The 25,128-nt window shown below is 41.1% G+C and overlaps 2 protein-coding genes and 8 non-coding genes across 10 annotated transcripts; 8 read left to right on the forward strand and 2 right to left on the reverse strand.

Moving 5' to 3' along the window:
• Window positions 1-365: 365 nt before the first annotated feature.
• Window positions 366-8,340, reverse strand: tmem179ba (transmembrane protein 179Ba). The gene is made up of 6 exons (XM_084712697.1): window positions 7,936-8,340; window positions 6,786-6,903; window positions 5,320-5,516; window positions 3,515-3,652; window positions 2,220-2,298; window positions 366-2,098 (listed from the first exon to the last, which is right to left on the reverse strand). Exons 2-6 carry the CDS (start codon window positions 6,879-6,881, stop codon window positions 1,916-1,918), a joined length of 693 nt encoding a protein of 230 aa, XP_084568823.1. The 5' UTR covers window positions 6,882-6,903; window positions 7,936-8,340; the 3' UTR covers window positions 366-1,915.
• On the forward strand, window positions 1,631-1,712 carry trnas-gcu (transfer RNA serine (anticodon GCU)). Its single transcript has one exon. It is a non-coding gene; the product is annotated as a tRNA-Ser (tRNA).
• Window positions 8,341-12,434: 4,094 nt separating the features above from the next.
• prox3 (prospero homeobox 3) lies at window positions 12,435-24,844 on the reverse strand. Its single transcript, XM_084712710.1, has 5 exons — window positions 23,026-24,844; window positions 22,809-22,923; window positions 20,111-20,223; window positions 18,631-18,736; window positions 12,435-13,734 (listed from the first exon to the last, which is right to left on the reverse strand). Exons 1-5 carry the CDS (start codon window positions 24,807-24,809, stop codon window positions 13,561-13,563), a joined length of 2,292 nt encoding a protein of 763 aa, XP_084568836.1. The 5' UTR covers window positions 24,810-24,844; the 3' UTR covers window positions 12,435-13,560.
• On the forward strand, window positions 15,918-15,991 carry trnai-aau (transfer RNA isoleucine (anticodon AAU)). Its single transcript has one exon. It is a non-coding gene; the product is annotated as a tRNA-Ile (tRNA).
• trnai-aau (transfer RNA isoleucine (anticodon AAU)) lies at window positions 16,309-16,382 on the forward strand. Its single transcript has one exon. It is a non-coding gene; the product is annotated as a tRNA-Ile (tRNA).
• On the forward strand, window positions 16,667-16,741 carry trnai-aau (transfer RNA isoleucine (anticodon AAU)). The gene has a single exon. It is a non-coding gene; the product is annotated as a tRNA-Ile (tRNA).
• On the forward strand, window positions 17,224-17,297 carry trnai-aau (transfer RNA isoleucine (anticodon AAU)). Its single transcript has one exon. It is a non-coding gene; the product is annotated as a tRNA-Ile (tRNA).
• trnai-aau (transfer RNA isoleucine (anticodon AAU)) lies at window positions 20,600-20,673 on the forward strand. Its single transcript has one exon. It is a non-coding gene; the product is annotated as a tRNA-Ile (tRNA).
• trnai-aau (transfer RNA isoleucine (anticodon AAU)) lies at window positions 21,942-22,015 on the forward strand. The gene has a single exon. It is a non-coding gene; the product is annotated as a tRNA-Ile (tRNA).
• On the forward strand, window positions 22,486-22,559 carry trnai-aau (transfer RNA isoleucine (anticodon AAU)). The gene has a single exon. It is a non-coding gene; the product is annotated as a tRNA-Ile (tRNA).
• Window positions 24,845-25,128: the final 284 nt, after the last annotated feature.

Consider the following 25,128-nt stretch of genomic DNA (forward strand, 5'->3'; position numbering starts at 1 on the left):
GAAGTCTAAATACTTTCTCTTAGGGAAACTTAAAATGCTAACTCAGTAGATAAAAGAAAGAGAGCAGGCTACAGTGGCAGACAGGCTAAGCTGTGTCTGGTATCTATTGTGTAAAAGCAATAAAATGATTTTGACGCATGACACAACTTTGTCCAAATACTTATAAAAATGTCACTTTTGTAATCATTAAATAAGAGTGAACTGGCACTAAAATACGCTGCATATAACACATGACATAAATGTTTCTCTGGTACAAGAAGTGACTCTTTACTTGTTATCAACCAGCAGATGGAGACACACTTCAGATCATCTATCACCACGTCTCCAGTCCCTCTGAACCACATTACCACTGAACACATTGGGGCTGTTGTGTATCAACTCTTTGGTTTATTGGTTTAAAACGGAGCACATCACGTATCAAGTAGCATCACAAGTGGTTGATTTCTTGACATACAGCGTTTATGGTTCAACACAGCAAAGACGGGATCAGACTGAAGAATTTGACAGGCACCTGTGAGTGAACCTGGACTGAATATTAGATGTAAAAGTTATAATGGGAGCACATTTATCCTATGTAAAAGTAAAAATACATTTCAAATATTTTTCCCATGCTGTAATATAGTGTTATTCCTGTTGTTGGGTAAAAAAAAGGGTCTCTGGTCACATATTGAGAGTGAATTATGGAAGATCAAACGACTAAACATTTGAAGACAAAATAAAGAAAAAAGAGACAGTTGGTCTCCGTGTCAATTGAAGAAATTCATCATAAATAAAGAGTAAAGAAAACTCACAGAAATGAAACTTTGGGCTTTGCTGCTGCATCAGAAAAAGAAAAACAGATCAGTATCACATTATAACCTGACAGGTTTATTGTTATAACAAACAGGATGTTTTTCACGCTGTAGCAAGATGTTTTGATATTATTATAAAATACAAATAAAACTACTGTCAACATGATAACTTTAATGTGATAACTAATAACGTGATAACTTACTGCATAAAACATTATCCTGTTATAACAATATAAGTTATCACATTAACATTAACATTAACATTAACATAATATACATAACATACATGGCATCTCGTACTAATGTGAAAATATCTTGTTTTAACGAGAAAAACGTCTTGTTATAATAATAAACCTTTAGCGTTACAACATGATACTCAGTCTTTCTTCTTTTCCTGGCAGGTAACAAAACGCTGACATAAAGGCACTAACAATACCAACTTTTCAGTGGGTTAAATAAAATACAGCTTTTGAGGACCATGTAGTTAATAATTTGTAAAAATTAGTTATGTAGAATGTTTTGTTTACATAGGAAACATCTGCCGCCCACATCAAAAACATAAAATTGAGCAAACTGATGAAATAAAATAAAAATAAATCAATGCCTGCCAATAAAAACTCTTCCATTTGTTGGTTATGTAAACAGAAACACTTACACGCTTCTTTCAGTGTGATCCAGTAGTCAGACATCTATAATGGCTTTGGTAAAGTGGGTAAGATGTGGGAAATGGGTAAAAGTAGATACTGACAGTTTAATCTTTGGATTATTTGGTCATTCAGCCACTGATTCGCCCTGACAAACTCTGACGTGTTGTTGGTTTTATAAATTTGAGTGTATCAGACGAGGTGGCCGAGTGGTTAAGGCGATGGACTGCTAATCCATTGTGCTCTGCACGCGTGGGTTCGAATCCCATCCTCGTCGGTGAACAGTGTTTCTATTGTACCTAAGCGCCATAAAATCCTGAAGTCCACAAAGGTATCACAACTTACTATGACGAGATCCATGATATAAGGAAAAATGTACTGTTCACTTAACTATCAGGATGTGTTTACCCATTTTCCACACCGACTCCCACGTGTTGTGCTAAAGTGTGTGTTTTTGTAAGTCATCTGCAGCACTCATCCTCACTGTGGCCTCGCGGGACGGTTGAAAAACGGTTCCGTCTCTGCGGCCGTCACCCCAGGGTCGCCGAAAAGCCCCCCGGCCGGCCCTCCTACGATTATCTTCGAGCCGGAGCTCTGACGCCTCTGAATGATCACCAGAACCCCGATGATGAGCCAGAAGAAGAAGTTGACCCACACTGCCGTCTGAGGGGGAGTCGGGGAGGAGACGACAGACAAGGTCACGCTCAGTCACCCTCTACATACAGCTGTTAACCCATGTAATTTTCTAAACATGAGATAAAAAACTTGAATGAAGCTCACTGACCTCGGCTTTGTGTAGGCTGTTGTAGAACCTCGCTCCTTTAAGCGGACTGGCCCATTTTACATTCTGGGCCTCCTCACATCTTCAGAGACAGAAAACAGAACATACGTTAGAAAATAGATATGAGCAGATAATCGAGTTTCAACCTTTCTTGTGTGTCCTTTCAAACAGGTGCTAACAGTAGCTAACAGGAAACATTTTAGATGCCAAAAATCCCTCAAAATATCAAACATATCCAGCATGCTCTCCTTTTAAATAATGTTCGCCGAATGAGTTAAGTGTCTGTTTTTGAGTTGTAAGTAATCATTGATAATCTTTTAGAAAGAGCAGAGGTTTGTGACGGTTAAATTGAGCAAAATTTAATTTTTCTTGCTTCAGTACTCATTTTTGAATCCAAGGGTCTAACATAGTTCTTCTTTAGGAAATGATCAGTATTGATAAAATTGTAGCAAAAAGTATGAGTATCATATCAATTTTAAAAGTTTGGTATTGCCCTACCGTTTCCCCTGCAGGCCAGAACGTATGGTTTTTTTTTTGCCCGTTTCACATTTATTACACTTAAAATCAATGCTGAATGTTCGCTGAATGAGTTAAGTGTCTGTTTATGAGTTGTAAGAAATCATTAATACTCTTTTTGAAGGAGTAGATGTTTGTAATGGTTAAATTGAGCAAAAAGTTAATGGAGTTTGGTTGGCTTCGACCATTGATTGCATATTTAAAATACTGTTTATTGCTCCAGTACTCATTTTTATTATTTTATTATTGTATTTGATCAGTAAAATTGTAGCAGTTTCATATCAAAATTTTAACGTGTTTAATCTTCACTGAGTCTGCGAACAAAGCAGCAGCTGCAGCCTATGAACGTCTTAAATTATCTTATAAGTTTCAGACATTTCACTGGTCTTTCCTTCTCTTTAAGTGTTGAACTTTCACAGCAGTAATATGCAAGCTGAGTCATTTGAAGCTGAAAAAGTCTGTGACATCATGATTATTTCAGGGTTTTTTTCAGCTTGCACAACGCTGATGACACTTTTTAAGAAAAGTCCAGTCATGGGACCAGTGTAAGATGATCACAGTCACAGAAATAAGTGACCTGTATCTGCTTGCATATAAAAACAAAAGCTTGAAGAAAGCGCCCAAACGTGAAGTAACACTGGCAGTGTTTCAAATGCTGTTTGTAGTTTCCGTTATGACTTGTTTGTGGGAGGTTTTGGTTTTGTCTGGAGGTGTCTGAACATGCCCGTGTCTGTGGCTGCATTGTGTGTGTCTGTGTGTGTGTGTGTGTATGTGCGCGCCACCTGGTAATGTTGGGAACGGCGGGTATGACCGAGTTGCAGAGCGTGTCGCGTCCGATCTTCAACATGCAGCCCGAGATGAGCAGGAAGAACAGGAAGGCGCCGCAGACAGCGATGATCAGGTTCATCCACAGGCGCTCCCTGCAGAGAGCAGAATAAACAGAAAGAGCGTGAGAACCCGCTGTGAGCTTTTTTGTGAAGCAATGGAAAAGAGAAACAGATGAATATTGTGTTATTTCAACCTCTGAACAAAGGAGGAAATGATGCCAAAGAACTGTGTGTAACATATGACTATGCACGACCCATGTCCTCTTTGTGATCAGCAGCGGGGATGTCGTTCAGGCTGTAAATCTACAGTAAAAAACTTCAGAGTAAAACCAAATGAAACAAACCTGCTTTATGAAACTTTATCAGTCCGGGTGGCTGGAGCGTCACATGCTGCTGTTTCATTGTGTCACGCGAATAAAATTACAACCTTGGAGTAGAGATGGACAATGTCCTGACCAATATAACTTTTAACAAGCAATATTACTGTAAGTCCAACTTTGTTTCTCAAGCACGCTAAATGATCAAGGCTCAATTTGGAACCCTTTCAGATAGTTCTTCCTAGAACCCAACAGAAAGAGTTATATGTAGAACGTCTGTGAAAGGTAGCACTTGGAACTGACAACTGAGAACCTTTTCATATTCCATGGTTTTATCTAGAACCCACACAGGAGGTTCTACCAAGAACATTTTTGTATTCCAGGGGTTTTATCTGGAACATGCACAGGGTTTTACAGAGATACAGATCCAAAGAATCCTTGAATAACCCTTTCTTCAAAAGAGGGTTCTTCAGAACAAAATTTTCTTGTTCTGGGTAGAACCTCAGCCCTTAAGGAAGAACCCTTTGGGAACCCTTTTTTCTATGAGTATATAACAGTGGTTTCCTGTCAGAAAAGGCCCACCTAGAAAAGCTCTAAATCAGTTTAAGTGTACGCTGTATTTAGAAAACAGGAACAGGAAACTGTTGTTATATAAGATAAATATTGATCTCTCCACCAGACTCCACTGGCAAAATCACTGATTTTACCTCTCAGAACACAGGAGCTGCTGGTCTACCGCTGCCTACATCTGTTAGTTTGTTTGTGTTATTGGATGATTTTGGTGAACCTGAACTGACCCTTTAAAGCACAGAAGTCACACAATAACAAAAACAAACTAACCGATTGAGGCGGTGGTAGATCTTAAACTCCAGAGTTCTGCAAGGTAAAATTACTAATTTTCACAGTGGAGTCTGGTTGGATTGGAGAGAGTGATATTTGGCTTATGTAATGGCAGTTTCCTGTTGGAAAAGGCTGTTTGATGGCAACAGCAGTGAAAATATTCTGAATATGGCATACACTTAAACTTATATTACATTATACATTTATATATGCATTGGCAGCCCTAAAACATAAATATTTGTTCAATTCCATTGGAATTATTAAATTTAAGTTGCCTTCAAGCTAAGTAAAGTTTGCTTTTACACGACTGACAAATGATAAAGTTCAAGAATACAGAGTTATAAAGTAAGAACAGTGTGTTAGCAGCACATTGTGCATAAATATAACATGACATAAATTGTGCATAATCACAGTGCAGTTTGATTTGTGTTTGGAAGCTGTGAGCTGCAGCTGCTGCCACTTTTAGTAAAGCATTCCAACACAGCGAGCAGCAAAAATAGACAACAAAGACTGAGGATCCCACAAAAAAAATGTTTGTTTGATCTAAAGCAGCGTCGAAAGCCGGCGGTTTGAGAGGTCACACACGGACACGTCTGCCGTTACCTTCTGATTTCCCCGTCGATGCAGAAACTGTACAGCCAGTACAGAGACAGGGAGAAACACACCACCGCCACCATGACTGATATGGCCGACACAAAGTAGCACAGAGACGAGGAGCTGGAGGTCTTGATTTCAATGACGCCCGCTGATGCATTGTAGTTGATGAGTCCATACAGCATGCACCGACCTCCGAAATTACCCTGAGAGCAAAGAGAGATTTGGAAATTTAGTTTGTCTTTTCAATTAATTCCTTTTTGCTATTTTGTTTAATTTAATTCTCTCAGTTTTGTTACATAGTTTCAATGAGCTCCTTTTGTTACATTGTTACAACTGCAACTACAAAACAGAAAAATGTAACATAAATGTTCAAATTTAATATACGTGTCATATTTATTTGCCATCAGGACATATTTAGAGGACATTACATTGACTTACATTCATTTCATCTAGACTCACCCTGACCCTGAATCTAAACCCAACGTAAACCTAACCATAAACCAGGTCTACACTCACACTTTACTAGGACTTTACACACACACACGCTCACACACTCACTCACACACACACACACACACACACACACACACACACACACACACACAGCAGACATAAACTGAAGCATCTGAGTTGTATAAAGAAGCGGGGAGAATAACTGGGCACGAGGACCATGTGGTCACATGATGTGTATCTGGACACATGACTGTGTTATTTCTCTCTCGCGCGCGCACATCAACATTTACGCACGCGCGCATTCTCATAAGCTCTCACATTTCCTGATTAATTACGAAGAGAAAGCGACGTTTAGTTCGTTTTAAACTTACAATTAAGTGTTATTTTTCACCGTGTCTTTAACTACAAGCGCAAAATGAGCGCAGCTAATTAAATTAAGTGGAGGGGATGTTAACAGAGTTCCTATAATTCTTAAAAATGACTCTACAGTGTGTTTGATAGGTTACTATCTGTAATGTATAATACAATGTGATGTATTAGTCTTACATCACAAGAAAGGAAACAGAAATGTGTCAGAGACTTGCAACAACACAGATAAGTGAAAGGGATGTTTCAAAGTGAAAGCACGTCTTTCTTTAGCTGCTCTCGTCCTACTTTTGAAAATGAATGATACGTGACATCTATTTAAAAAAAATGCTGCTGTGTAAAATATATTAGCGAAACAGCATAAAAAAGCTATAAATATTCAATTTCACAAAAAACTTTCGTGAAATAACGCCAATTTTAAGACAGAAATGTATTAAAATGAGGTTTACTGCGCACTTAAGTACAACAAATACATCCTCTGATGTGATTTTTCGTTTTGGTTCTCTCTCTGATGAAGTTGAAACTTTCTCGCACGGACACACGCACTGGAAAAACTGAGACTACCCGGAAGAGGATGGAGAGAAAAGACGCATATTGATCAGGCTAGTGGTTTTTGTTGTTTTTTTTAAAAAGACAATTGTGAGTAAAGTCACCTGTACTATGGTGACGGATGCGGCGGTGACAATCCCACAGACGAAGCAGCTGGCGTACAGACCCAACTCCAGCAGCAGCAGCCCCGTTAACGCCATCGTCCAGCGGCCCGGCTCCTGTCTGTGAGGACAGAAGCGTAAAGGCGGCCATAGTGAGAAACAAAGCTTCCGGTAAGGTGTTTCAAAATAAAACCCAGGTGAGGCGCACAGCACAATTGCAGTTCAGTGCCAGCTGTAACTGGATGAATCAACCAGAGATATCAGTTTCTGAAGAGCTTGACCGCTGGATGCTGAAAAGCTGACGCCAAACTGCATAGCTGCGTGCGAAAGCTGATGTATGAAAAATGTGTTAAAGGGATAGTTCACCCAAAAATGAAAATGTGGTGACTAGTTTTCAAATGTAAAAATTGGGACTTTAGGAGACTTGGACTATACTAGACGGGAAGTGTGGACGCATTTTAGTTTTTTTTTCCAGTTGTTTTTTCAACAACTGAAAATTGGTCACCATTCACTTTCATTGCTTAGGAGATTCTGCAACACTATTTTCCTGTGAAACTCCAGCAGTGTTTTGCAGACTAACAAAATAAACACAACTTTCAATCGGCATGAGAATGAGTAGATAATGACTGAATTTTCAGTTTTGGGTGAACTATTCCTTTAAAGTTTGTTGAAAGGCTGGTGCCAAACTAAATTTCTGGCTTTAATAGTACATGCAGTTGAAAAAGTATAAAAAGTTGGGAAAAGTGAGACAGAGTCTAAATAGTATGAATGAGGTTAACCTCATACTGTATTAATGATGCGGAACATTATATGGTTTGAATGGAGTTCCTGCCTTTAGAATAAGTAGGCCTATAGAAAAAGAGTGAATAGCTGAAAAAAGTATGCTCAGTGCTGAACTGAACTGCTTCATTTAGCTGAGCTAAACTGAATTTTCAGCATTCACACCCAATCAAATCGCTGATTAAATTTTCATGGTAAGACTTAAAATATTCTGCATTATATTAAATGTTTGTTTTAAAGCATCCCTGCATAACTGGATATTCTTAAGGAAGCTGAAAGCAAAAAAGCATCCACAAAGATATGATTTCAAAAAACGTGTCTGAAAAACATCATTTTAAATTGTCCAAAAAAGCAAAATGAAGCCACGACTCACCTGCCTCTTTTTTACACGATTTCACAAATGCCACGCTTCAATTTTGAAGATCAAACTGTTTGATTTCCGGCGATATTTTGGCTGTTTTTGTGGGGTTTTTTTTCGCTCGGCTTCACTCAGCTCTCACTCATCGTCCAGCTGTTGCCTGAAGCGACAGTCCTGCCGTCAAAGATCCCCTCCTCAGTTTTAGTGTCAGTAAGACACTTTAGAGATGCTTCTCTTGAGCTCCGACAGATATGCACGTCCGATTACAAATGCGTAAAAATCGCGTATTTGTCACACTGATGGGTGGGTGAAATTCAACACTGGTTGTTCATACAGGCCGATTTTCCTCGGGTCAGGGGCTGGTTTCAAACTGATAACCCAGAAAGATAAAAGCTGTGGGAAACACAAAGACCGGATGATGAATCAGCTTTTTATTCATGTAAATGTAAAAACTTAACTCCTGTAGTTCATCGTGATCCTATACTGCAGTATGTTGACGCTCATTAGAGGGTGTGGACTGATCACTGGTGGGAGAGTCTCGTGCAAAAATCAAATTTATTGCACAGGACATCACATGTGTCTTCTACCTCCCATTCAGTAGACTATCAGGTGGCTAGACTTAGTCAAAGTTTGAGCTACTTGAGGATCTAAAGGCATGTCATCCTGGTATTAGTGCTGGCCAAGTGTGTGTGTGTGTGTGTGTGCAGTACATTCCCAGAATGCTTAATCAAATCTTGTGACTTATGTCATATGACCACGCTGTTTTGATATATGTAACACAATTTTCAAGCCTGTTAAATTCCTGTTAAACAGCAGAAATACTCATTCTTGACCCAAATCCAAATCCAAACCCACTATGATTGTGTTACATCACTCAAGTATGAATATAATAACCTTATGCACAAATTAAAACAATAACATAAAGACAGTATGGGTTTATGTGGTTTATTTTTTATTTTCATATGTCATCTGAGTTTCCCCTCAGAACCAGGGGTGGAAGTAACGAGTAGATTTTCAAGTCTGTACTTTTAGCTGTACTTACACCAGAGTTTCCCAAACTTTTTCTTCCCGTTGACCGACTTTTTACGAATGACAAACCATCGTGACCCGACACACCAGGGGCCTTCCAGAGAAACTGATTGGAAAAGGGCAGGCATTTTCAAAAAGAACACTTGGCAGGTGATTGGATGAACCGTCTGTCATGTCTAACATGGGCTAACTTCAACCGTTCGGATCAACTTACCAAACTGAAATCACCTGCCTCTTCTTTACGTGTCACAAAGCCTTTATGGATCTTAGATCATTATGTATAAATAGAAACCAGCTAACAATAGAAAGAGCCTGTGTTGATTGTGAATGGCTGAAATCTGAGCGGGTTCATTCTCAAATGTTGACAAAGACAGTCCAAAAATAAGTTTGCCAGGGAGCGTTTGGGTTTATATGTGTGTTCTGTGTCTATTGTGACCAAGTGCAACCTCTTTATTCAAAATGCAAAATTAAAACTGATACGTGGAGCATGCATCAAGACTTACTGTTGTTTGACTTGACTTGATTTTCCCCATCTGACTTGTGTTAAAAAGTAATGTGCTTGACCCGAACCTGATCTGGACTTGGTTTGATCGACTTGAAACTTATCTCAGCTGAATTGAGACTTTCAGGACTCAAACTCTAACTTGAGTTAAACTTTTCCCAGTAGATGTGAAACTAGACAAGACTTGCTCTTGACTAGCACCACGTCTCAATTGACTTGGGACTTAACAAGTCTCTGACATAACTTGCAAGAGAAACTACAGAGGCTATGAAAAATCACACTTCGACATAGCGGCATCTATTCACTGTATTCATACGGCGTCTACTTTACTCTGACGTCACGATTCAAGCTAAAACAACATATTTGACAATCCATTAGCTACCAGTTGACTTTAGCATTAGCCACCTGTTTGATAGGAGCTCATGCTGCAGACCCCACACCTCCACAGCAGCCGGGACACAGCGAGGCTGCTCACATCGCAGCCCCTGGGCCTCTCGGACAGTGTTTCAGCCAGGGGGACGGGGGACACACACATTATGTTACTCACATTCACAAAATCAGTGAAGTTGGCTGGCAACTTTATTTTAAAAAATGCTGGCGGGGAAAGAGTTAATATTATATTCAGTTTATGCCATATTAAATTACATTACACCAGGCATTTACAATAAATTCCTGTAAATCTCAGGCACTGTACTGTTAACCACTGTGACAAGACCCATTCTCCAGCATGTTAATCAAAAAACAGGAGCTGTTTCTGCAAGACTCCTGTGGTTTAGATTTGCTAGCATACCAGACAAACTGTGTGTGTGTGTGTGTGTGTGTGTGTGTGTGTGTGTGTGTGTGTGTGTGTGTGTGTGTTTCTGTCTCAGGTGGCTAGACTTAGTCCGGGGCTGAGCCTCTTACACAGCCACCCCAGTATTAGTGTCAGTGAAAATGTGTGTATGTGTGTGTTTTAGTGTGGCAGTGTTGTTAGATTAAAGGCTTAAAGTGTGATGGCATTAGTGTTGGCTACCAGGACCTGAACACCACAGAGCTTGTGTGTGTGTTTCCTGTGTGTGTGTGTGTGGATCCAGACATCACAACACAATCCTGGTATCACTTTAATTCACTGATAAGTTTAAACATCAAAATTCACCAAAGTCCGAGTGAGGCACGGTATTTACAATATAAAAGAGAGACCGATAAAAGCAATGAGAGAAACAGAAGAGATTACGATACAAAATGTAATGCAAATATAGGAAACATGCACCCGAAAACACATCACAAATAGTTTTACACGTTCAGGGCTCGGTCTCACAGAGGTGTGACTGAGCTCGGAGGAGGCCTTAATCTGGAGCCACCGACCAACATTTTCCTGAAGATAAACTCAGGTTTCTTCAAGATAAAAGAGTCGTGATATACAGTAAATAGAGTGAACTGCAGAGTGAAGCGTCTCCACAGTAACTTTGAGGAAAAAATGTTGAGATACACTAATTGACTTCCTAAGTCCCGCCCTTTTTGCTCAGTTGCACAAACTTGCTAAACTTTGTTCTTTTCCAGTAAAAGCGACACATGGATTTCATCTTAAGTTAGCTAATGTTAGCAAAACACTAGCTAACTTGCCAGAGAATGTTATCAAAACACTGGCTAACTAGCTAACTAATGATTGACATAGATAAGCTAGCTAGTTAGCTAGTAATTTGCTAACATTAGATGAGATATTAAGATGTGTCACTTTTACCACCTCCACCTTTTTTTAACTTAATCAAACCTTGCATTTAGCATATCTAAGTACAAGAAATAGCAAGTGGTAGAGTTGACCGAGGTATCAAGCTTGCTCAAATGTCATTGGAGCACAGTGTGAAAAGGGGCAGGACTTAGGAAGGGTCATTTGTGCAACCGGCCAGTTTAGTTTAGCCTCACATTAAAGGAATACAAAACAGAAGTGAATATTTCAACAATAGGAGTACATCAAGGAAACAACAAAACATCAATGTTACTATTTTAAATTCAATATATTGTCCCTCTTGGCAGGAAATTTAATTACATTTTGATTACATTGTGCCGTCATGTACAAAAGCTCTATAATAATTTAATATTGAACAAAGAGATGGATTTACAAGCAAAAGAAATCCACTGACTGAAACCAGGGCAACTCCCTTTTTTTCCTTTAATCTTACAATTAACCAAACACTTCCAGTATATTATGTAACATCAATTAGGTTTGGTCCTCATGTTTTCTTTAGAGATTTTCCAGCCTGATTTCTTTCTCCAGTGGATACAGAAACCAACTTCAGATGAATGCAATCATGACAACCTCGGGTTGGTTAAGAAAACATCCTCACAGCCATTAAAAAATACCTGTATCTAAAATGTAAAAGCTGTGGTGGGGCACACTGAACAAAAAAAAAGGTACTTCTGACACTCCAGAGAAGCCCACGCACTCACAAGGCAACAATAACAGGTCATTTCTAGCAAACAACAATCATATTTGATGTTCTGAGTCTCTGGTGTAAAACTGCGAACACCCCGAAGGGAGAACAGCACTGAAATGTTTGGAGGGATAGTTGGGTTCTGTTTGTGCAAGACCGCTAATGATTACACTGCAAAAAAAATCACTACTTTTTCTTAAAAACTGTTAATCAGGAAGCTGGAATCGTCTGAGTGTGAACACTGCTCTCTGCTCACAGTGAAAGAAATGCTGAATTAAATGGGGCTCCTAATCTGAGAAACTTGGTATGCACTCAGGTTGTGGACTCTTTGTGTGAAAGTATTTGAAACATGTATTTGTGCAGCATCCATGCTTGGTAAAAAAAAGCTGTCAGCAGTATGTCTGATCACTGAGAGGATGCATAGAGTGGTACTTTTTTGTGAATTGCAATAAATCTTAAGTTGCTGCCAGGGAATGCATATTTTCTGTTCATGTAAATGAATGATGTGTAGCCAGGGCCAGTTTTAAAGCGATAGATTAGATGATTTGAAGTGGGGCTCTATGATGAATTGAATAATACTTTAGTAATGTAACACGACTTGTACTTGAGTACAGATATTCAGTACTCGTTCCACCATTGGTCAACACGTTCCCAGAGTCAACCCGACTCCAAACCAACCAAACTCCATAGAAAAAATCAATAATTTTAACTCACAGAACAAAGGAGTCGCTGGTCTACTGCTGCCTTGATTGGTTAGTTTGTTTGTGTCCTTGTGTGACTTCAGTGAGTCTGAACTAACATTTTAAAACACTGAAGTCACACAATAATGCAAACAAACCAACCGACTGAGACAGCAGTAGACCGACAACTCCTGTGTTCTGGGTGGTAAAATTGCTGATTTTGCCTGTGGAGTTTGGTTGGCTTGTTTGAGAGCAATATTTGTCTGATATAACGGCAGTTTCCAATCAGAAAAGGCTGTCTGATGGCAAAGTAAAGCTGTCAAAATCTTCTATAGTGTACATTTAAAATAATATGGATAAAATACATCTTGCTGTTGACCCTTACTCCTCTCTGCTTCTCATAACTGGGGGCGTGTTGACCGCCATCTACTGCAGATAATACACTAACTCTGGATAAGCACCCTATAAAACCCTTTTCCAAATATTCCAAACTACCCCTTTAACGACGAATCTGAACCAGCAGCTTTCTTGTGGTAACACAGACGGCAAACCTGCATATTTCAGTCAATTTCAGCTCTGTGGCTGCAGCAGTTTTTATCAAACCTGTGTAGCAGCTCAGCGATTTCACCGTGTCAACTGACCGGCAAAGAATGTTTGGAAAGGGAATTCCTGCTCTGTCCATTTTAATTCAATGGTATGGTCACGTCCCTCAATAAGTGCAGTCACAAGACTCTTATCACAGCACGGAGTCTACTACTGGCCCTGCGTCTGTCTGTCTGTCTGTCCATTTGAGCATGTATGTGTCTTTCCCTGCACAGTATGTCAAGCAAAACCCTTTTATTATCTAAAATTATCTTTTTTTTTTTCTCCCAAATTGTTGACTTAAATGGATTTCCTCAGAGTGTGGAATTGTACAGTTTGTGAATGCTTTAACGAAACTCCCTACTTTCAGCAAGTTTTTGTGCATGCATTTGTGCATTTGTATACATGTACCAGACGGAGGTGGTTCGATCGGTCATCAGCCGACGGGACAGCCAGGCAGTCTGAAGGCATCCGGTACAGGACTGTCGAGCTTACAGATAATTTTATATATCCCTTTCTTCCAGCAGGGGTCGCTGTCTCTCCCAGTCCAAATGGCTGAGTAAAACTCCCTCAGAGCCACCTCTGATATCTCAATAAACCTGTCCGGGACCTGCAGACAGAAATATGAACAGATTAAGATCTGATGACATTCTTACATTAATCGACACATCACAGCCTGTCAATGTCTTTGTTATGACAACTTGACATTGTCTATGATGCCACTGAAGAAACAATATGTGACAATTGCACGTCAAGAAATTAGTCCTGCAGTCCAAACAGCGAGTTGCAGCCATAGATGGTATTTATAAAATCCTCTTTAATATATGATCTATGGTTGAAGTGAGTTGTTTCCACCCGTCCTCTCCTCCCCAGACTGGAGGAAGCTCAGGCAGGCTGCAGGAACGCTGCAGGAGTGCAAGACGAACACAATATTGCAATTTGACTCCTACTGTTCCAAGCTTGCAGAGTTAGCTGATGGCTAACAGTTAGCTAGTTTAGTTTGTTGCTCACGTAGGCTAATCTCTGTCTATCGTTATCTGTAGGTGTTGTTAGCTAGTTAGCTTGGTTAGCCGTGCAGCTAGCCGCCCAGTTAGCGGAGTGAACAGGAGCCAAACGCAGCAAGAAAACCACCTCAGTACTGTACTCCCTGTCGTCAAATTGTTAGCATGGTTAATGTCAAGTTGTTTGTTGTCAGGCAAACTTTTAGTTAATGTAACACATTTCTACCTCGTTCTGTCATTTTTGCTACCTGCATTTCTCTGTCTATTTATTGTCTTATATTACAAAATGTATTTTTTGTAAATCTCTTTTATGTCTTTTTTAATGCCATACTGCGGCTTTTAATGTTTTATTCAGATTTAATGTATTATTATGAATTTATGTATATTTGTCTTGTTTTTTTAACCAGTGTTGTTTTTAATGTCACACTGTAAAGCACTTTTAGCTGCATGTTATGTATGAAAGGTTCTATACGAATAAATATAATGTCAAGTTGTTATCACAAAGACATCTCAAACAATGTCAGCTTTGCATTAAAAATGACTGAATATGACAGGTGTCATACATAGATATGACAACGTAATGCCTGTCTTATGCACACCTCTTCAAATAGACTGTTACCAAATTATTGTATCATACGTATTTGTGATTATGAGAAAAAGATCCAGTTACAGTTTGGAGAAGATAGTATTTTGTCTATAACTGTCTGTGTGAGACTTAAGTGCCTTTTAATGTGTATGTTTTCTACTATTTTTTGTCATTTTTAATGAGATCTAATGAGCAGTGCGTGGTGTGAAAATGGTTCAATATGAAGCAGGCTACGATGCATGTTATGATGAATGTTAACAATTTTATTCCTGTTGTTATTAACGCCCTCACACACCTACACCCACACAGGTGTTTGGATCTCTTTTGGAATAAACAGACTAGACCTCGCTGATATTTCCCTGGTTCTCCTCTTATTTTTGTTGCTCTTGTTAGAGCACACAACATTACAATCCCATCCTTTCTTTTTATTGCATGGAGTTTGGTGCCTTTACGTAAAAATAATTAAATTATAATTTGGTGTCAAAAACAGGTGAAATGATGTCTTTGTTAGTAAGCCATGCCTGTGAGAAAGCATTAATAATACCGGAGCCCTGCAGCTGATAATGGAACGTGGGCATAATTAAGGTTATTAATTACACCTGTGCTCATCCTGCTGCATGACATGTATCTGCAGTGAAACAGGCCTGTCTGCACCACAGCTCCCAGTGTCAACCTGAGCAGAGGTCTGATCAGCCAGTAAACTCAAAACACCTGTGTAGGTGAGCAGGGCCTCTAACAGCTGCAGTTCTTCTAGCTCAGAATGAGCAGAGCGACTTGTGTTTTTTAACACCACAGGGATGAGTTAGTGCTTTAAATTTGGCAAAGCCTTGTTTCTGTGTAGGTTATCAATATTCGTTTTACAACTTAACCATTTTATTCAGTTTTTTCAGAGCCATACACCAGGACTGGGACTTCTTTCCATCAACTATCCACTGCTTAAGATTTTTTTCTTCTTTTTTTCTTTGCATTTCATTTCTCCAGTATGGGCAACATCTTCTGTTTTACGCTTTGACAGAATGCATCTTTCCTTATGACATATTTAAGTTTATTCATAGTTTCTTATCTGTTCTAATAAGTTCCTGTATAAAGTTAAAACGAGGTATTATATCATAAATCTATGTTGTTGATATCGTGGGGGAGAGAAAAACACACAAAACACCCGCACATGTTGCCGAGTGCGATGCGGTGTGACGTCACGTAAAACATGGCCGGTTAGCTCAGTTGGTTAGAGCGTGGTGCTAATAACGCCAAGGTCGCGGGTTCGATCCCCGTACGGGCCAGAAAGGTTTTGAGTGTGATCAACGTTGACATCGTACCGATACCTCAATGAAATAACTTCTGGATTGCAAGTTAAACATCATTGTAGCTGTAACATCACTAAGTACAGAGGGAAATATTGTCATTTTTACTCCACTTAATTAGCTAAAGTCACTTGTTACTTTGCTGATGAAGATTTTTACTAAAACAATGCACTGCAGTAAATTAATCAGTTGATTGTGTTTACAGCACTTACACTATTTCATGATATATGTCATGATTAATGTGTGAATAATGATCTCTGACGTGGAAAATGGCCGTGTGATTTCCCAAAAAATATGGCCGGTTAGCTCAGTTGGTTAGAGCGTGGTGCTAATAACGCCAAGGTCGCGGGTTCGATCCCCGTACGGGCCATGAAATTTTTGAGAGAGAACAATGCTAGAAGATAAAAAAGTGTACACACACTAACACCTCTGCTGGTGAAGGTTTTTAAAACATACAATATTTACTAAAACAGAGCACTGCAGTCAATTAAACCACTCTACATTATAGGTGTAGTATAGCAGCAGTAGTAGTATATTTAATGGGAGGTCTACATTAACATTCGTGTTTCCTCCACCTCCAATTCATGACTCACAGTTACACTTATATAATGAGCCCAGACGTCGAAAAGGGCCGTGTGACGTCACGTCAAACATGGCCGGTTAGCTCAGTTGGTTAAGAGCGTGGTGCTAATAACGCCAAGGTCGCGGGTTCGATCCCCGTACGGGCCACGTTGCTTTTTGCGCTAGGAGATAGAAACTGTCCACTACCGCCTCTGACATCCTACCAGTGTCGCGACAGACAACTTCTGGACCAATCAGTTAATGATAAAGTGCATTTACTCAGTAGGCCTGCTTCAGTGATGACACATTCACATCAGTACAGAGAGATTCAGGAGGAAATACTGCAGTATTTGCTCCATTATATAAAGTTACTTGTTACTTTGCTGTGAAGATTTTTAAAACATAATATTTACAAAAGCAGTAAATTACACCACTCAACAGTGTAGCAGTAGTATCACTAGTATTATAGTAGTATATTTAATACAAAGTATATTTTTACATTCGTGTTTCCTCCACCTACAATGCATGACTCACAGTCACACCTACTGAGTGTGTGAACAGTAGGAACACTATTTCATAATACACATCATGATTGATAATGAACAATGATCTCTGACGTCGAAAAAGCCGTCCGAGATGACTACAAACATGGCCGGTTAGCTCAGTTGGTTAGAGCGTGGTGCTAATAACGCCAAGGTCGCGGGTTCGATCCCCGTACGGGCCAATAGTATTTTCATACATGTACACTTAATGTCTATCACATCCTGTTTGTTCTCAATAATGGCCTGTTCATCCAGTACTGCCCTATGGTCAACAACGCTAATGTGTGTACACTGTTTCAGAAGTAAATGCATACATAGTTTGCAGGTTTTCAGATTAATTATTTAGCATTATATACATTTTTATTTATTTATTTATTGTTCCAAAAATAGAACAGAAAATATTTGAATTTTAAAAACTAAATTGGTTCGTAGATTACGTTCTAATAAAACAATTAATTATTGTTCTGTTATTATATTTATTAGGCCATTTTATATTTTGTATTATTTATATTTTATGTCTGTATGCAGTCAATACTATTTTCCATGATCAGACCTTTATTTTGAAAGGGGTCAGTGCTGTGTTCATTGGTAATGATAATGAATTGAATCTTTTAGATTAAACTGTAACTTTAGTCAGTTGATGCTGCACATCCGTGTTGTTTATGTTGTTCTTCTTTTGCTACTACTGTCACTGCAACTTATATGATGCATGGATGATATACTGTAAAACATTAAGTTTTGGATATTGCCAACAAAATAAGGGGTCCTTGGCAGAGAAAAATTTGGGAAACTCCCATCTTATTAAAAGCAACACTACTATCTCACAAGCATGCAAACAGATTGCTGAGAATGGAGTTTTTACATTACTGAAGTTGAGAGACATACACATATCAAGCAGGTTTAGACACAGTATGGATGGCTCTTTAAAGGTGGTGTATGAAGACAGCTCAAAAATCAAACTTATGGAGAAAGAATTAAACACAACTTAAGTCGATAAAAAGAACAGAAATGGAGAAGAAAAGCTTTTGTGGAAATAAATCCTCAAAGGAGTTTGTTAAAAGCAAAAAAATATAGAAAATAATAATTAACACAAAAAAACGGATGACTAGTTCTTTAATCTTGTTGTTATTACAGACAAACATGATATTAGCAGGATACGGTGAAAATACAGCAGCTCTCCATCTAGTCATCCTGCATTGGACCAACCAAGGCCACATCATTACATACAGCTGTTAGAGTTTGAGATGTACATTGCGTTTGCATGTAACCTTGAGCTGCTCTTGTGTTTGTGCACCAGCATGCTTCCATTAAATAAAAATCAGACTTAAAGCTTAATCAGACTCAAGGTCTCTCAATCTACAGAAAAATAAAAGCCCAATGCTTTCACTGCACCGGTGTCGTTATAAGGTAATAAAGCAACCACCCAAGGACTACTTACAGTTACACAGTCGGCTCAATGGAAGCTACAGCTGCAGAGGAAAATGGACGTGCTGCATATCGACACGCTCTCCTTACCTGGTAGACGTTACTTTTATTGTAGTGCATGTTCAGGATGCGGTAAAGCTCTGTGTCACGGCCCACTCGCAGCTGACTCTCCCTGCCCAGACGAGGCGCGCCGTCCCTGAGTAACACAGAAACACAAACATGCTCATTTAAATAGAATCACTGTCAAATCCCTGCTGACATTTGTTTTTATTATTTCTGTTCAACTGGTAGTTATTTTCGACAATCCTCCTCCTGAATCTTTTCCAGTGTTGTAATACGTCCAGTAAGAGGTAAAGTGATAGTTTGGATTTTTTTTTTGAAGTGGGGCTGTATGAGTCAGTGTGTTACCGAGAAGCAGCGGGAGAACGGCTGTGGAACCCGAACAGTTTAAGTGTACGCCACATTTAGAATATATTCACAGCTTTACCTGGCTGACAGTCAGTCTAAACCGCTGTCTTAGAAAAACCGCTGTGTAGATTCTAGATAAAACCCTTGGAATATAAACAGGTTCTTGGTAGAACCCCCTGTATAGGTTCTAGATAAAACCCTTGGAATGTAAAAAAGGTTCTCAGTAGAACCCCCTGTGTGTGTTCCAGATAAAACCCTTGGACTATATATCTTTTTGGGTTCTAGATAAAATCCTTAGAATAATAAAAAGGTTCTCGGCAGAACGCCCTGGCAGTGTTCTTGATAAAACCCTTGGAATATGAAAAGGTTTTCAGCAGCAAGTTCCAGGTTATACCTTTCACAGATGTTCTAGATATAACCCTTTATGTTGGGTTCTAGGTAGAACTCTCTGAAAGGCGAAGCGTTTATAAAACGGGGAACCAGCTGAAGAACCCTTTATGGTTATAGTTAACACGTTTATTTCTAAGGTTGCAAACCAAATATCACTCTCTTTCTAAACTGACCAGACTCCCTTGACAAAACTGTAATGTTTCCGCGCAGAACACAGGAACACTGAACCTCGATCAGTTAGCTTGTTTGTGTTATTGTGTGACTTCAGTGTTTTAAACCGTTAATTTAGATTCAACAAAAGTCACACAGTAACACAAACAAACTTACCAACTGATGCAGCAGTAGATCATCCGCTCCTGTGTTCTGTGAGGTAAAATCACTGTTTTTGTCAATGGAGTCTGGTTGCTCTGGAGAGCACAAGGCTTAACTTCCTCCATCAGCTCTCCTGCTGCTTCTACAAACGGGGATCGTGCACAACCGCCAACTGCAGCTAATACACTGACCATGGACAAGTACTTCATACAACCCCACCTCAGAAAGTCCTAACTATCCCTTTTAAAGTGCTATTTCTTTCATTCCTGGCAGTCCTGCGCAATCGGATTTCAGCAGTGCCTGTGTGGTATTTAAATTGTGTAAAATAGAAGCAGAAGTAGCAGTGGTGGTCATTTCTATAAATTCAGTGCCAGCATCCCCGCTCCTCTAAAGCCCAGTCAAACAAAGGAAGTTTTGCAGTGAGCGAGTTTGACGTGAAGCGGTGCCAACTCAAACCAACCGGGTGAGAGCCTCGCGGACAGCCTGCCGTGCGAAGCGCTCCATCTGGATGTAGAAGAACTCTCTGAAGTTGCTGAACCATTTAATCATCTGGGAGGTCACGCAGCGGTTAAACTAGACAGTGGACAGGAAGACAGCAGGACAGCAAGTGAGCAGGTTGGGGACGATTCCATTTAGCATTAATGATTTTATTAAAAACGAAATCACTTCAAAGAGCTCAAATAAAGACAAATTGTTGTGGAAACTCATAATGGAAAATGTTAATACTCATATCATAATAAACAGTGGTGGAGAGAGAGTACTGAAAATCTGTAATCGAGTACTGTTACAATACTAAAACATTACTCAGCTACAAGTAAAACTACTGGTGTTAGCAGGAATGATAACAATTCTTAAAGTTTACTCTTTAAAGGGTTCTGTAGATCACTCTACAGGTGAAGGGGAAGATGTGTGTGTCTTTGATTTTGGGGTGAAATGTCCCTTTTAACATGGCCGGTTAGCTCAGTTGGTTAGAGCGTGGTGCTAATAACGCCAAGGTCGCGGGTTCGATCCCCGTACGGGCCATGAAGTTTTTGAGGGCGCAAACAGCTGTGAGAGCAAATAATCCATGGGTTGCATGTTGTAACACCAAACCACTCAACTGTATACTGGTGTAGTAGTGGTATCAGTTGTATTGTATATTTAATGGTGCAGTAAGTCTATTTTTTACCTTCCTTCACCTCAAATTTATGACTTACAGTCAGACTTACAATATGTAAACAGTAGTTATGGAGGTTTTGCTCTCAGGAAGATCAATATTTCATTTATCAGTAAACACTGAGTGAATAATGATCCCTAAAACTTTTATTTATCTTAATTTTCCTCCCCAGTTTAGTTGTTGTTAGTTGTTAGTAGTTAGTTGTTAAGAAAATCATCAGGCTGTAATTGGATTCGGGCTGTGATATGTTAATGAGGGTCGGGTTAACGGTTGCGGTTGGTTTTTGGACAAAATTGTGTCCATATCGGGCTTTGACAGGCTCAACTTTTTGGGCATGACTAAAGCACTACCCTGCCTTAACAGGAACCTTTGCTGCAGGGACTCATTGATCCTTTATCTGTGTATTGATAAATCCATGGCGCTGTCCGTGGTGCTGAAGTAGCAGACAGATTTGTAATAGCAACTTTCTCAGAACCAGGAGTTGTTCATGAGTTGGTTTGCTAGCTGCTGGTGAATGAAAGGCAGTCTGTGCTCCCTGTTACTATAAGTAAACTTCTCAACCAGGTAGTATACTGTTGCAGATTTTTTCTTTATAGCCACATCTCTTTGGCTTGAAATAAAATTCAAATCAGTTCTTCTAAACAAGTCATTTTTTCACTGTTCCAGTATAGGCACATCTTCTCGTTTAGGACTGACTGAATCTTTTTTTTCTTTTTGTGCATCTACTCATGGACGAGAGGCTTGTGACAAGGCGGGATGTAAACGTTAACAGCGTCCTCCTTGGCCGAACTGTGACCTCTCGTCAAAGAATAGATGGACGCCTCCTTCCGTGCAGTGATACAGACGGAAAATAGTTCCTTCATGAAACTGCTGTGGATTATCTTGAGTAACTCGGTCATGATTTCTGTAAAGCAAACATTGCTGTTGAGGTTTTCAAAAATATTTTTGGGGCATTTTGAGCAGCACAAGTCGAGTGATATCTAGTCCACTATATTGGTGAGAGGTAAGACATCTCTGTGGGTGATATCTACAAAACTCAGAAACATGCCAAAACCATCTTGATGGACAAATAAGGCTACAGGTAAAGGGGAAAATGTACATCTTTCATTTTTGGATGAAATGCCCCTTTAAATATGGCCGGTTAGCTCAGTTGGTTAGAGCGTGGTGCTAATAACGCCAAGGTCGCGGGTTCGATCCCCGTACGGGTCACATAGCTTTTGAAGGATCTTTGATAAGTTAGCTACTTATCTGGTAAGTGCAGATTTCAACAGAAACAAAAACATCAAACAAAGAACAGTATCTGTCAACATCCCCCAAAATACTTTTGACAAACCGTTTAAAATGTGCATATTGTTTTACTGACGAGAATAAAAAACTGAGAGCCTCTTAATTCTGCCTAAATGCACTGATTTCGTCTTATTTATGAAGTAGACTTAAATGTCCTATGTTGTTTTCCTGATGAGAGGAAATGAAAACGATGAGATGACCTGTTAACGCAGCCTAAATATAGTATTTCTCATTTCTAAAGTTTTAAAACGTGTTAACGCCTCCAGTAATGCATCAAGGTGATGCAGAAATGGTGGTAAAAATGATCAGAAAAGTTAATCTATACACAAACGTAGACATTTATTTCATTCATTCATTCATTTCATTTTAGGGTGAAGCACCCCGTTAAATATGGCCGGTTAGCTCAGTTGGTTAGAGCGTGGTGCTAATAACGCCAAGGTCGCGGGTTCGATCCCCGTACGGGCCAGCTTGCTTATGAGGGATCTTAAAGGTGTTAGCTACATGTCTGGTAAGTGCAGATTTCAATGGAAACAAAAACATCCTACTGTAGGTTACGTACAGTATCTCTGACCCTGACAGTCAGTGTGTGGCGCTTTATGAATCGCAAACAGAAACACCAGATTATTAAGCAATAAAAGGTAGAACCTGGCTTTGAATTAAATGTTTTCTAGTGATGGATGTGATCTTGATGCAGTGCTGTGATGGGTACACACACCTTAACATCTGGGAAGTAAGTCTTGAGTGTGTTGGAGCTGGGGTAGCGTGCGTAGAAGAACATGAGCTTGGCTTTCTTCAGATGGCAGGGAGACAAGCCCTCCTGGGTGTATACATGAGGCCAGTTAAGGAGACATGCACACACACACTCATTAACACACACATACACACACACACCCTTCCCTCATTACTCCCCTGTTTGCTGACAAAAGGATATTCCCCCGGCCGTCAGGTAGAGCTCTCCTCCGTCAATCCCTCCGCCTCCTCTCATCCCCCCGTCTCCCCTCATCCCCCTCTCCCTCTCCCTGCCTCCGTGGGCGTGGCGTGCGAGGGCGGGGTCCAGGTGGCCAAGCAGGGGGAGCGGCGGGAAAGAGGGGTGAGATGAGGGGTGAGACGAGAAGTCCAAGAACGGGTCGGAGTTCAGGTAGTCCTTGCGGGACGGCGGGAGGTGGGGCAGCTGGGGGTGGTGGAGGGAGCGGGAGAAGAGCTGCTGCATGGAGTAGTGGAGGAGGGGGAGGGGGAGAGGAGGGGGTGGAGGGGGAGGGGGAGGAGGGGGGAACGAGGAGGAGGAAGAGGAGGAGGAGGAGGAAGGGAAGGTGGAGGAGGAGGGGTCCTTGGGTTGCGAGGACGGAGGCAAGAGGGGAGGATGGGAAAGAGGAGGAGGGCGTGGTAGGGAAGGGTGATGGAGGGGGAGGTTTGGATGGGAGGGGTTTAGGTGAGTAGAAAGAGGCGGGCCCAGGAGAGGGTGGGATTTTCGTATGTCAGGTGACCTCTGAACAGCCAATGGCATCGCGAGATCTGACGCGTCAGCGCGATGTGGAGGCGGAGCGCTCCCGTTGCTCATTTTTTGGAGCTGCTTCTCCCTCTCTCCATCAGTCTTCTCCTCCTTACTTCTCGTTTTCTCCTCCCCCCTTCCTCTCGTTAGCAGTCCCATCCACCTCCCGCCGTCGTTCCCCGCGTCGGACGGGAGGAAAGAGATGGCGGCGGGCGGCGAGGAAGGAGCGAAGTCCGTCATCTCAGTGTAAAGGCGGAGAACTCGATCGATGACTCGTGCCACAGCGCTGCCCAGCTCCACCTTCAGCGCCTGAGCGAACTTCTGCCCTCCCTCCTCGCCCTCCTCTTCCACCCCACCGTGCCAGTCTCCTCCGCAATCCAACCACATCCCTGCTCCCTCCATCACCCCGTCCAGGTGCAACCCTCCTCCACCTCCTCTTCCTCCCTCCATCCTCCCATCTTTTTGCCGCTCTTCTCTCCGTTTGAAGCTGTCAAAAGGAGAATCAGAAAGAAGGGAGAAAGTTTCTTTCTCCATCTCTCCTCCGTCAATGTCGTCTTCATCGTACATCCCTTCAGTGATGTCCTCCTCCTCCATCATCCCTACATCTCCTCCTCCTCTGTTGCTGCGCCTCCTTTTCTTCTCCTCCTCTGCCTTTTCTCCAAAAGCCCTCCACACTTTCTCCTGCAGAGCTTGCAGTCTTTCTCTCGCCTCTTCCAGCTGCTCCTTCAGCTCCTCCCTCTCTCTTCTCCTCCCCTCGCGCCTCCTCCCTCCGTTCTCCGCCTCTCCGTCTCTCGGGCGGCTCTCCAGCTTCATCCTCTTCACCTTCAACACGTCTTGGCTCCACTCAGCAGCGAGGGCGGCATCCCCATGCCTCTTCTTCACCTCCAGCAAGCCATCTTCTCCCTCCATCACTCCTTCCTCTCCCGTTTCCTCAATCCCTTGCTCCACCTGTCCGTCCCTCTCCCCTCTGTCTTCCTCCAGGTTTCTGTCCTCCAGGTGTCTGTGCGCACTCAGGTTTGTGTTGAGTTGCCCTCCGATCCTCCTGGGGGCTCCACCTGGCTGGAGGAGGTGGTGGATGAGGGGGAAGCCCGGAGATCTGAAGGCAGGAGGAGGGCGAGCTGCACTGGGCTGAGGATGAACTACAGGGAGATCTGTGGAGCCGTGAGTGGGAGCGAATGCATGTATCTGAGGAGCAGAGTCATCGAAAAGATCTGTAGGGGAATCCATCACTGGAGAGACAGACAGAGGACAGAGTTACAGACAGAATTGCTGTTATTTTTGTTGTTTTGAATAACTCTTTTATACTCAGATTTCTATCTAGTCAAGCAGATAGTTTGAGTTTTATTTGCCAAGGTGTTAACAAACATGTCTGCCTCCCAATACTGTTTGTGATACTCACTGACTGCATATTAAATTGTGGGTGGAGCTTTCAGACCTGATGATCATTCTCATTCTCTTTTGGCACTTTTCCACACACAGAGCTGGCCTGGCTTGACTCAGTTTGACTTGGCCAATCAGCCCAGCACAGCAGGGGTTTGCATTTCCA

The sequence above is a fragment of the Lutjanus erythropterus genome, chromosome 23, assembly GCF_056507025.1.
Source record: "Lutjanus erythropterus isolate fLutEry1 chromosome 23, fLutEry1.hap2, whole genome shotgun sequence".
In the NCBI taxonomy this organism is placed as follows: Eukaryota; Metazoa; Chordata; class Actinopteri; order Lutjaniformes; family Lutjanidae; genus Lutjanus; species Lutjanus erythropterus.